Genomic DNA, 12838 nt, shown 5'->3' with positions numbered 1-12838 from the left:
GTGGATAATTGTTGGTGCTTCCAGGAACAAGTTCACAGCTAAGCTACCCCCATAATTAGAGAACACAGCTGAGGCATCTGAAGGGAGGATCATGGACCAAGTATCAGCAAATCAGCTAAGAATTGCACAGAGGTATTTATAGGTATTTACTTGGAGGTAAGAATCTTGCGGCATGACAACAGAGACTGTGGCATTTCGGTACAGCTATAGTTCATAAACGGGGGTTTTCTACCCAGGTAAATATGCTTTCCTCTTTAGGTGCACGAATCAAAGCTAATGTTAATGCAAGTGTGATTCTGATGCTAGGTGGCCATTTAAGCAGTCTCTCCCTCCTTTTTGATGTTCGTCATTATTCTATCATTTTGATAGTTTTAATCCTAATTTAAGTTTTATTTTCTGAAGTTAATTTTTATACGTTGGTTTTTTATCGGTTATATTATATTGGACCATCACCCAGGGTCCCTCTTTGAGGTAAATGGGTGATTTAGAAATCTTCTATATATATATATTATGATATGATATGATAAATAATATAATATAATATACTGTAATATACTGTACTATACTATAATATAATATATACTATACTATACTATACTATACTATACTATAATATAATATAATATAATAACATAATATAACATAACATAATAAATATAATATACATAATATATAATATATAATCTAATAACATACCATAACATAACATAATATCTAATCTAATCTAATCCAAATCCAATCCAATCCATTCTAATATAATATACTATAATATAATATAATATACTATAATATAATATAATAAATATAATATGATAAATATAATATAATATGATAAATATAATATAATATGATAAATATAATATAATATAATATAATATAATAAATATAATATAATATAATATAATATAATATAATATAATATAATATAATATAATATAATATAATATAATATAATATAATATAATAAATATAATATAATATAATATAATATAATAATATGTTAATTAATACCGGTATAATATAATTAATATAATATAATATAACATTACATTGTTATATTACATTATGTTATATTATCTTATTATTATATTATATACAGTATATAAAAAATGGATGTGTGTGTATATGTTCTAGGATAACTCTGGAACGCCTTGAGCAATTTCAACCAAACTTGGTACACAGATGACTTACTCTCTGGAAACAAATATTGTGAGGGTAAGACACCCCTAACACCCCTTGGGGGGGTGTTAAGATGCAGCCTGTTGTGCTTTTAAATGACTTCTAATGTACTGTAGTACAATAGCTTCTACTGTACAGCGCAGTGGAGTTGCCATGGTAACGGCTTCACAATACTCCACAAGGGGGCTCCCTCTAGTAAAGGGAAAAAATTCCAACGTTAGAAATTACGTTTGGTCCAGATATTTTCCCCCTTTAAATAAATATCTGGGCAACACCAGATTATCGGCTAGTATGAAATATAAATAAACAAGTATATTTAGGTTGAGCTCAAGGCTGGTGGACATGTTTTCACACAGGGTGAGATACACTTGCAAGATAAAATTCAGCCGGACTGAATTACTCCGGTGGAGTAACTCCTCAAGCCTTCTCCATGAAAATACTCTAAGAAATGTATCCCCGAGGACCATGAACCATTTCTTCGTGGCTATCTGGATTGCAACTCACCCGTCTTTCTTTATCCCCGTATTCTACGCCCAGCGTGTCCATGGCACGGACAATAGCTGCCAAGGATTGGATAGTGTTGCTATAGATCACAGGCTTGTACTGCTTCACGTCTTCTCCAGAAAAGCCATCTTCATGAATGATCCTTGGTAGGGAGAAAACAAAAAGCTTGGTTAAGAGGCAGGAAGGGAGAGCTTCGTCAAAAATAAAATGGGTTTCCTGAGAGCCTTAGATGAATGCCCTGCAGAGACCACCCCAAATAAACCCTTTTCAACCAGTTCCAAAATTTACTTCTGCAATTTCTTGGAAGGAGAGGACGGGAGGGGAGGGGAAGGGGGAGAGGAGAGGAAAGAAGAGAAGGGAAGGGAAGGGATGGAGGAAAAGAAGATGGAGGAGGAGGAGGAGGAGAAGATGGGTAGGAAAGAGGAGAGGAGAAGAAGGAAGAAAGGGAAGGGAAGAGGAGAGGAGAAGAGAAGGGAAGAGATGGAGGAGAAGGAGGAAAGAGAAGAGTAGAGAAGGGGACAGGAGAGGAGAAGAGAAGGGAAGAGATGGAGGAGATGGAGGTGGAGGTGGAGAAAAGGGAGGGGAAGAGTAGAGAAGGAGAGAGGAGAGGAGAAGAGATGAAGGAAAGAAGGAAGGGTGGAGGACATGGGAAGGAGAAGGAAGGAAGGGAAGATGCTACATAGGTGAAGAGGTGTATCTTTGTACTTAAATCATTTATGTATGATTATTTTTATTAATTACATAGATTTATACCTGTAGGCAGGACAAGAAGCAATGGATGGAAACTAATCAAGGAGAGAAGCAACTTAGAACTAAGAAGAGAATTTCCCGACAGTGAAAACAATGAATCAATGGAACCAGTGAGTGCTCCATTGCTGGAGGTTTTTAAGACTGGACAACCATTTGTCTGAAATGGTTTCCTGCTTGAGCAGTGGTGGGATTCTAATTTTTTTGCTACCGATTCCGTGGGTGTGGCTTGGTGGGCATGTCTTGGTGGGAGGGGAAGCGTACGGCAAAATCTCCATCCCCATTCCCCACTCCAGGGGAAGGATACTGCAAAATCCCCATTTCCTTCCAATCAGCAGGAACCTGGGAGACAGAGAATAGATGGGGGCAGGGACATCAGAGGTGGTATTTACCGGTTCTCCAAACTACTTAAAATTTCCACTACCAGATCTCCAGAACTGGTCAGAACCTGCTGAATACCACCTCTGGGCTGGACTAGAAGACCTTCCAGGTCCCTTCCGCTTCTGTTATTCTGTTATATGCTGCTTCCATCTGTTCACTCCAAGAAGCAAAATCTCAATGCAATATTATAAAGTTAACATAATTCAAAAATAAATAAAGTATAAAAGCAATAATTTAAAAATAATAAATTAATCAGTTAAGAAGGAAACAAAAAACAAATAAACTCAAACGGTAAACTCGATGGACAGCTAGGTCTTTTTCTGTTGTCAGTTTACTATATTTCTATGTTTTTATAATATTAGTCCAAACAAACACCAACAATAATCTCAACAACTCACAATACTCAATCTTTCACTCAACCTGGAGAACTTTAAGAGGTGTGGACTCCAACTCCCAGAATTCCCCCGACCACTATGCCAGCTGAAGTCCACACCTCTTAAAGTTGCCTAGGCTAACTTGAACAAGAAACATTGGTTCCAGACCGTGCGGTAACAACTGTCTCTCATTTACTGATTCCTTCATCGTTCTCCCCATTTCTTTCTCAGCCTCCTCAAAGCCTCTCATGCAAATGGGGTTCATAGATAAAATCACCATGGATGGAATGTGGTCTTTCCCCACTTATTTCATTATGAAGTGACTAAGGGATGTGTGTGAATGTCCTATTTTTGATAACATCTGTTCTGACCGAGGCTTCCCAAGAGCAGGAAGCAAACTCCTCGTCCCGACAAAAACCTCTCTTATTCATTGACTGTGAATTCTGCTCATTCACATCCAGCAAAGTCTTTCAAGGGAAGATTTACAGTCACAGACCTTAACTGGCTTGGAGAGCTGCCAGGCCAAGAGCTGCAGAACTTGGCAAGGAGTCTCAGAGAGTCATGAATCAATTAAGTGAACTAATCATCTCCTTCAAACTCCACTCCCCTTTTGCTCCTTTTATTTGGGAGGGGCTGTTCCCTTCGTCTGGCAACTCTGTGCATGCGCACACTGGGAACAGGCTCCAGCTGTTCATCTGCCTCACTAATGTCTGACTTTGAAGACAGCTGATAACTGGCATATGGCATACACCGTAGGATTTTGGTTAGTTCCATCAAAGCATTTTGATGGAATTTTTTTACTACCGATTCTATGGGTGTGGCTTGGTGGGCGTGGCTTGGTAGGCGGTGCTTGGTGGGCGTGGCAAAAGGATACTGAAAATCCCCATTCCCTCCCAATCAGCTAGGACTCGGGAGGCAGAGAATAGATGGGGGCGGGGCCAATCAGAGGTGGTGTTTGCCGCTGCTCCGAACTACACAAAATTTCCGCTACCGGTTCTCCAGAACTGGTCAGAACCTGCTGAATGCCACCTCTGCACCGCACTCATTAGGGATGCTCTCCCCTGGACGTCCGGAAAGACCAACTGGCCATTGATGTAGAATGTAGGGAGGGACAACTACTATGCCCCGTCTCTGCTCTTTCTTGCTATGTTGTTTATCTCTCTTCCTCCTGCTTCTCTTTGCCTCTTAAGGGCCTCTGCTCCTCCTCTGCTCAACCCTTAGGGGAAATTAGCAGCTAAAGGAGAGAGGGTAATAAGCACTGATAAACAATCAGTGGGCTTCAAATCCCATGATATTTTGCCAACTTTTCTCCAGAGGAACTCAGAGAATTCATAACAGTTGAAGATGGACAGAAAGCAGAGTTGGCATCTAAGGCGATCAATATAGCAATGAAAAAATAAATAAAGGCTCAGAGCTCCTGGTTAGGAATTCCTGAGAAAAGAAATTACTCCTAAATGATTCAGAGGTGTTATTATCTCTCACCTTTGGTGCATAAAACTTTATGGGGGGGGGGGGGAGAGGTGCCTTTTCAGGCAGCTGGTAGACAATAATCAATGTGTAAAAAAAAATATTAAACATGGCTCAAATCCCAAGAGATTTCCCATTTTGTGAGATTTTGGCAAACTCGCCTCTCAGCTGTCATGTAATAACACTGGAATCTCCTGAGATCTGGTGATAGCCTGAGATTTGGGTCATGAAATATTAAAATAGATTTTTCACTGAACATCAAAACACACGTTGAGGTTCTGCACTTGACTGCTAGAGACACACAGGATAAGTGTAATTTGGGCTTTGCAGGAAGGATCCAGAAAGTAAGATGGCGGTTGCAGTTGGGGGATTGAAGCTGCCCCTTCTTTTATTATGTGTGTTGCATCCCTGCTTAGCTGTGAGGTGAGCAAGCAGGAACAAAAGAAAAGGGAGAAAATAGAGGAAGGGAGGGAGGAAGAGATGGGAAGAAGGAAAGGAGAGAGGCAGGGAGGAAAGGCAGGAAGGAAGGAGGGAGGGAGGAGATGGGAAGAAGGAGGAGGAGGGGAGGGAAGGGAAGGAATGAAGGAAAAAAGGAAGGAGATGAGAAGAAGAAAGAAGGAAAGGAGGGAGGGAGGAGATGAGAAGGAAGAGGAGGAGGAGGGAAGGAAAAAAGGAAGGAGATGAGAAGAAGGAAGGAAAGGAAGGAGGGAGGGAGGAGATTGGAAGGAGGAGGGAAGGGAAGGAAAAAAGGAAGGAGAGGAAAAAGGAAGGAGGGAGGGAGGGACAGAGGAAGGAAGGAAATCTTACAGTTGTTCCAAAAAGGAGGTTAAAGGCAAAATCCCTTTGGACTTTCACTGATCTAATTGAGGGTGGTGTGGGAATCCAGCTATGAATCCAGCATGGTTTCTTGCTAATAAGAGGAATAAGGCTGCCAGTGACGCAACTCCCTGGTAGCCCTGAGCAGATTGTCAGACACGATCACAGCTTTGGATGGCAAGGGGCCTATTTATTATTAGCAGGACCTTCCTTGTCCAGGAAAAAAAATCTCAAATGTACCATTCCCCAAAACACGACTGTCCCTTTTCTAGCCCTCCGTCACCGAGATCCAAAAGACCTGCACATTTGAAACAGACCCTCGTGTTGGATAGATAGGAGAAAGATGCATTTTTATTTCTCATACATTCTGGAACTAATATTTGCTTTTTAGAAAACCCTTCAGTTTCTTAGACTGTCTTAACATTTTAACATCCATGCAAAGATGATGATGAAATTGTTCCCTTCCTTCCTTCCTTCCCATCTCCCTCCCTCCTCCCTCCCTCACTTTTCCTTCCTTCTTTCCTTCCTTCCTTCTTTCTTTCCTTCCTTCCTTTTCTTCCCATCTCCCTCCCTCCTCTCTCCCTCCCTCACCTTTCCTACTTCCTTCCTTCTTTCCTTCCCATCTTCCTCCCTCCTCCCTCCCTCCCCTTTCCTTCCTTCCTTTTTCCTATCTCTCTCCCTCCCTCCTCCCTCCCTCACCTTTCCTTCCTTCCTCCCTTCCTTTTCTTCCATCTCCCTCCCTCACCTTTCCTTCCTTCCTTCCCATCTCAATCCCTCCTCCCTCCCTCACCTTTCTTTCTTTCCTCCCTCCCTCCCACCCTCTCTCCTTTCCTTTTCTTCCCATCTTCCTCCCTCACCTTTCCTTCCTTCCTTCTTTTTTCCCCCATCTCTCTCCCTCCCTCCCTCACCTTTCCTTCCTCCCTTCCTTTTCTTCCCATCTCCCTCCCTCCTCCCTCCCTCACCTTTCCTTCCTTCCTTCCTTCCTTCCTTCCTTCCTTCCTTCCTTCCTTCCTTCCTTCCTTCCTTCCTTCCTTCCTTCCTTCCTTCCTTCCTTCCTTGTAAGCAGGGTACTCAACAATAAGATTTGATTAATTTGCTTTGTTCATTATTCAGTTCTGTATGTATTGTGTTTACGTTCAATTTGCACTTTAAAAATGTAAATCAGTTCTGCATTAGACATAACCTCTGTGTGCGTATGCGTGTGTGTGTGTGTGTGTTGTGGTGTGCCATACTCTGTGTGTTTAGAATGCACAAATGCACGCATTCCAAGCAGGCTCTTGGCTGCGTTTGTTGCCATCCAAATAACTTCTTCCAATTCTTTCCTCCCAACGGTTAATTTCCTGTGTGACATCTGAGTGAAGGCGGGAAACGTTGGGCAGAGCTGATTAACTGGGGTATTAACCAAAACAGAGCAAATATCCTTTTTCTATCCTCACCCCAACCTTGCAAAAATAAGGGTGGAAAAAAACAACGGTGCTGAGCAGAAAACGGGGATTGTCCCTTGTGATAAGCTATACAAACAGGGGGTTCCTTTTCACAGCTTGCAAACACCCTAGGAGGGTCCAGGCAAGGAGTTTGCTTTGACCCTGGAGGCAAATTGTGTGGCCATATATCACACTGCAGCTTCTTCTCCCTTATTTTCCATTTTTTCTTTTTAAAACAAAACAAAACAACAACAACAACAACAACAACAACAACAACAAAAGCCACAGGATGATTTGGTCAGGTGGAAGTCAGTAGTAACAGCAAGTGGTGGCAATCCTGCCACCAGGACTCGTCGGCAATTGTCATTTTGAAGAGTAAACAGCTGGATTGCAGGAGGCCATCATTGGTAACAAACAACAGGAGGTGGTGTCTGGGCCTGCAACCATTCCATGGGGGAATGGAGCAAAACAAACCAATGCCCAGACTTTGGGGAGAGGGAGGAGACACGGGCACCAAGATCGGCGAAGTGCATAATAGGGTTTGTGGTGCTTTCTGAGCTTGGTGGTTTCCTTGAAGATGTTTCCTTACCAAGCTAGGTGGCCTCATCAGGGCTAGAAGGGAGAGGAGGAGCGACAACCCATTTCTTAAAAACCTTGTCAAGAAAAGGGACTTTTCCAGGAGCCAACACTGCTTTGGAGGCACCAAACAAACAAAACATACGTTTAATCATTTTCATTTTCTGTTGCATGAAAACAACAACAACCAGAAATAACACTTGCAGACGGCCTAAGAGCCTTACTCAAGAGTTTGAGAGATGGTAAGTCTTAGACCGCGCCTTGCTGCTATCAAATTCAGGAGCTTTCCCTGATAGGAGCAATATGTGAGCTTATCTACTTCTTCAACTCCAAAGTCATTCCAGATGGTAGCCCTTTGACTTAATACCTTAGAGCAGGGGTGTCCAAACTTGGGAACTTTAAGACTTGTGGACTTCAACTCCCAGAATTCCCCAGCCAGCATGGCTGGCTGGGGAATTCTGAGAGTTGAAGTCCACAAGTCTTAAAGTTCCCAAGTTTGGACACTCCTGCCTTAGAGCCTGGGGGCATAGCTGGACAGCCGTGATACCATCTCCTGAACTGTGAGGACAATTCCATGATTTGGCAAGGGAAGAAGGCAGCTGGGAAAAGAAGGCAGCTGCATACAAAACCTCCACTTGAAGTGACCGTTTTGAAAACATCTGGCTTAAACCTGGTCACGGGGGGGAGGGGGAGGTTTGTCATCGATGGGAGGCAGTTAAGGGATTGGAAAAGTTGAACTTGGAACCAATTGATTCAAATCTTTAAAGACACCTTTTTCTAATTTAATGGGTATGTTCTGAAATAGGAAAAGAAATTTGGGTAGTATGTTCATTTTTATAACTGCAATCCTGCCCATCAGGGACAGTTGTAGGTTTTCCCATCTTTCTAGGTCCTTCTTAGTTTTATTAATCAGATTGGTATAGTTGTCTTCTTTGATGGTCACACACCTCGCAGATGAATGTATACCAAGATACACCAAGATATTTGACTTTTTTGACAATTTGGATACCCAATTTCTTCGTTAACTCTAGCAAACGATTCTCAGTTCTGACTATGCCTTACCGCCATACGTTTGACTGCTAATCAAATTATACCTTTGTCAGCAAATGGAGCAAGGATCATTTCTATTTAGAGGTTTAAGTGGTGGCAGGTCTGACAGCCATGAAATATTCACTAATATTCTGCCTAACCAGGCTGCAGAAAGAGGCAGAGACTCTTTATATTGACATGAATCCAATATCCAATCTTCCTAATATCTCAGGGGCTGCCACAAAGAAGAGGGAGTCTGTCCTGAACTCTGGAGAAAGGGGAGGGAAGGGGTTTGCTTGGGGAAAATGAAAGTAACCTCTGTATCTCCCTGAGATGCTGCCTCAAGGTCACGCGGCTGGGAAAAGTCCTTTTTCCTGACAGTCCTTTTTAAATTTGTAATCTTATTATGGGGTACTTTTAATGGCTAATTTTATTATTATTATCGTGATGTATTTAATTGTTACCTCCTCCATGTATGTATATGTGTGTGTATGTGTGTATGTGTATGTTTATATGTATTTATGTATGTTTTTATTGTACGCCGCCCCGAGTCCCTTGTGGAGAGGGAGTGGCTAACAAATTAAATTATTATTATTATTAAAAGAAGGCAGCTGCATACCAAACCTCCACTTGAAGTACGGTCAAGCAATTCTCCAAAGCCCCTGAAGGCAGGACAAGAAGCCATGGGTGGAAACTAATGAAGGAGAGAAGCAACCTAGAACTAAGAAGAGATTGTCTGATAGAATTAATCAGTGATAATTAATCAGTGGAATGGTTTGCCTTCAGAAGTTGTGGATGCTCCAACTCTGGATGTTTTAAAGATGAGATGGGATTGCCATTTGCCTAGGGCCGTGATGGCGAACCTATGGCGCATGTGCCAGAGGTGGCACGCAGAGTCCTCTCCGCCGGCATGTGCACTGTCGCCCCAGGTCAGATCTCCGTGTTGTTTCTTTCGTGAGCTTCTGTTTCCCTGCAAACGGCGAAACTGACGCTCACAGAAGAAAAAGATATGACCTCTTGCCACGCTGCCGATGTTGGGATGCTCCATCTCCCGCCGGCCAGCTGGTCTTTGGGTCTCTGCTGCACATGCACAGATGTCCAGTTTGGGCATGCGCGCTCGCACAGTTTGGGCACTCGGTAGACAAAAGGTTCACCATCACTGGTATAGGGCTTCCTGCCTGAGCAGGCGGTTAGACTAGAAGACCTCCAAGGTCCCTTCCAACTGTGCTATTCTGAGTTAAAATTTCAGGAAGGCTTGTGAAGCAGGCCTCAGTGAGAGCAGGAACAGGATTTTTTTTACTACAGGTTCTGTGGCTTGGTGGGCGTGGCAGGGAAAGGATATTGTAAAATCCCCATTCCCTCCCCACTCCAGGGGAAGGATACTGCAAAATTCCTATTCTCTCCCCACTCCAGGGGAAGGATACTGCAAAATCCCCATTCCCTTTGCACTTCAGAGGAAGGATACTGCAAAATCCCCATTCCCTCCCCACTCCAGGGGAAGGATACTGCAAAATTCCTATTCCCTCCCCACTCCAGGGGAAGGATACTGCAAAATCCCCATTCCCTCCCCACTCCAGGGGAAGGATACTGCAAAATCCCCATTCCCTCCCCACTCCAGGGGAAGGATACTGCAAAATCCCCATTCCCTGCCCACTCCAAGGGAAGGATATTGCAAAAGCCCCATTCCCTCCCCACCCCAGGGGAAGGATACTGCAAAAGCCCCATTCCCTCCCCACTGCAGGGGAAGGATACTGCAAATCCCCATTCCCTCCCCACTCCAGGGGAAGGATACTGCCAAATCCCCATTCCCTCCCCACTCCAGGGGAAGGATACTGCAAAATCCCCATTCCCTCCCCACTCCAGGGGAAGGATACTGCAAAATCCCCATTCCCTCCCCACTCCAGGGGAAGGATACTGCAAAATCTACATTCCCTCCCCACTCCTGGGGAAAGTTACTGCAAAATCCCCATTCCTCCTGATCAGCTGGGACTCGGGAGGCAGAGAATAGATGAGGGCGTGGCCAGCCAGAGGTGTTATTTGCCGGTTCTCTAAACTAATTAAAATTTCCACTACCGGTTCTCCAGAACCGGTCAGAACCTGCTGAATCTCACCCCTGAGCAGGGAGTTGCAAAAAGGAGATACCAAGAACCAGTGGAAGTCTGGAGGCCTTCTCAGCTTTGGAAGCTGATCAGATCAAAGTGTGGCACGATGCCTTCAAAGCGAGCGAAGATTAAAATACAGACATCCGTTCCAGCCATGCTTTGCATGAATGTAGAGAGAGTTGCTCTCACAAGAGAAATCTTTTATGTGTTCCTGATGAGCTCATCTGCATTCAGAACACGCATGGCCAGACTGCCACAAGTGTTAAGACCAGCGAGTACCAGGCTCTACTTATTATTAGCTGATGGAGTAGAATATCTGAAGACTGGGCTGGGAAACTCAGCTGGATCATATTGTCTCTCAATACGCATTTTCCAGAAGAGGAACAAAGGAAAACCACATTCATGGGAGCAAGCAATGTTCTGATCAGAGAGTCTTTATTAATGAGTGGGATATAAATGGCAAAAGGGCCCAGCTGCCGCTTCCAAATCTCAAATCTCCCCTAAAAAAACGGAAAAGGATTTGGAGAAATCAAGGGTAGATTTAAACTACGCTAAAGGGTGAGATGCCCAACAAAGAGAAACAGAAGCCTTTTTAGCAATAGAACAGGGAAATCATTTTGTAATTGTTTGACTGAACAGAATAAGAAGCGTTGGAACCTTACACTATTTCTGACAAATGGCGGTCCAGTGTCTTCTTGAAAGCTTCCAGTGATGAAGCTCCCACAACTTCTAAAGGCAACTTCTGCTCCATGGGTTGATTGCTCCCACTGTCCTTATTTCTAATCTATTTCCAGCTCTCCTTGATCAGTTTCCATCCATTGCTTCTTATCTGGCCTTCAGGGGCTTTGGAAAACCAGGTAATGCCCCTTCCTCTCTGTGGCAGCCCCTCAAATATTGGAAGACTGCTATTGTGTCTCCCCTGGTCCTTCTCTTCCCTAGACTAGCCATGCCCAGTTCCTGCAACCGTTCATTGTATGTTTAGCCCCCCTCATCATCTTGGTTGCTCTTCTCTGCGCTCTTTCTAGAGTCTCAAGAACTTCAATGAACAACCAAGCAATTGCTTTGATTCTGCCCAACATCTTATTCACTCCCTTTGGATCATGCTCTGGAAAGCCAGAGGAAAAAGCTAATTCAGGACGGGTTGCAACCAAGGGGATCTGTGGCAATCTTTCCTAACTTGCCATGCTCTCCAAAGCTACAAAGATGGTGTAAGTGCCACAAGTTGGAGAATGCTAGCCTTGAATATTATGAGTTGAGAACACCAGAAAAGCTCTGAAGCTGTTCGAAAACTAAAGAACCATCTAGTCCCATGATGGCGAACCTATGGCTCGCGTGTCGGAAGTGGCACGCAGAGCCATCTCTTTGGGCACATGAGCCGTCGCCCATTGCTCTTCCGGCACACCAGCTAGCTGGTGCTCAAGTGCTTGTGGGCACCTCATTCCAGAAGAGCAGCCACCCTGTGTGCATGCGCATGCCAGGAAGATCATCTTCCAGTTTCTGGCATGCGCATGCGCACCAGCCGCTTGGCCTTCCCAGGTGCATGTCAGGGGTGGGTTCCTGCCAGTTCTAACCGCTTCTATAGAAGAGGTTCCACAAATCTACAGTGCCATTTAGAACCAGTTCCAGCTCCCTCCCTCCGCCCGTCCGGACATCATCAAGATGAAGAGCGAGAGGAGGAATTCTGGGAGTTGAAGTCCACAAGTCTTAAAGCTGTCAAGTTTGAACACCCCTGGGTTTTTTTTCCTAAAGGGTTAGGGGTGCAAGGGTCTTGTAACTTGAGAGCTTGAAGACTTGCACACTTCAATGCCAGAGTTCCTGAGCCAACATGACTGGAGGAGGAATTCTGGGAGTTGAAGTCCACATGTCTTAAAGCTGTCAAGTTTGAACACCCCTGAGAGTTCTTTTCTAAAGGATTAGGGGTGCAAGGGTCTTGTAACTTGAGAGCTTGAAGACTTGCACACTTCAATGCCAGAGTTCCTGAGCCAACATGACTGGAGGAGGAATTCTGGGAGTTGAAGTCCACAAGTCTTAAATCTGTCAAGTTTGAACACCTCTGGGTTTTCTTTTTCTAAAGGGTTAGGGGTGCAAGGGTCTTGTAACTTGACAGCTTTAAGATTTCCGTGCTTCAAATGCCGGAGTTTCTGAGCCAACATTTTGGTTGCTTAGCAAGAGCGTTGTTAAGTGAGTTTCACCACATTTTACAAGTTGGCCACTCCCACCCATCACATGGCCAGCAAGC

At 43.9% G+C, this 12838-nt stretch overlaps 1 protein-coding gene across 4 annotated transcripts in view; it reads right to left on the bottom strand.

The window, feature by feature from the left end:
• GNAO1 (G protein subunit alpha o1) overlaps positions 1–12838 on the bottom strand; it is a 233568-nt gene that overhangs the window by 113285 nt on the left and 107445 nt on the right. For all 4 annotated transcript variants that reach the window (XM_081963390.1, XM_081963388.1, XM_081963387.1 and 1 more), the window contains one exon: positions 1684–1825. In XM_081963390.1, the coding sequence (XP_081819516.1) occupies positions 1684–1825 (142 nt within the window). The remainder of the gene's footprint in view (positions 1–1683; positions 1826–12838) is intronic.

This window comes from Natrix helvetica, assembly GCF_964273705.1.
Source record: "Natrix helvetica genome assembly, chromosome: 10".
In the NCBI taxonomy this organism is placed as follows: domain Eukaryota; kingdom Metazoa; phylum Chordata; class Lepidosauria; order Squamata; family Natricidae; genus Natrix; species Natrix helvetica.
Note: the sequence above shows the minus strand (reverse complement) of the source record. Positions and strands in the feature narration are given on the sequence as shown.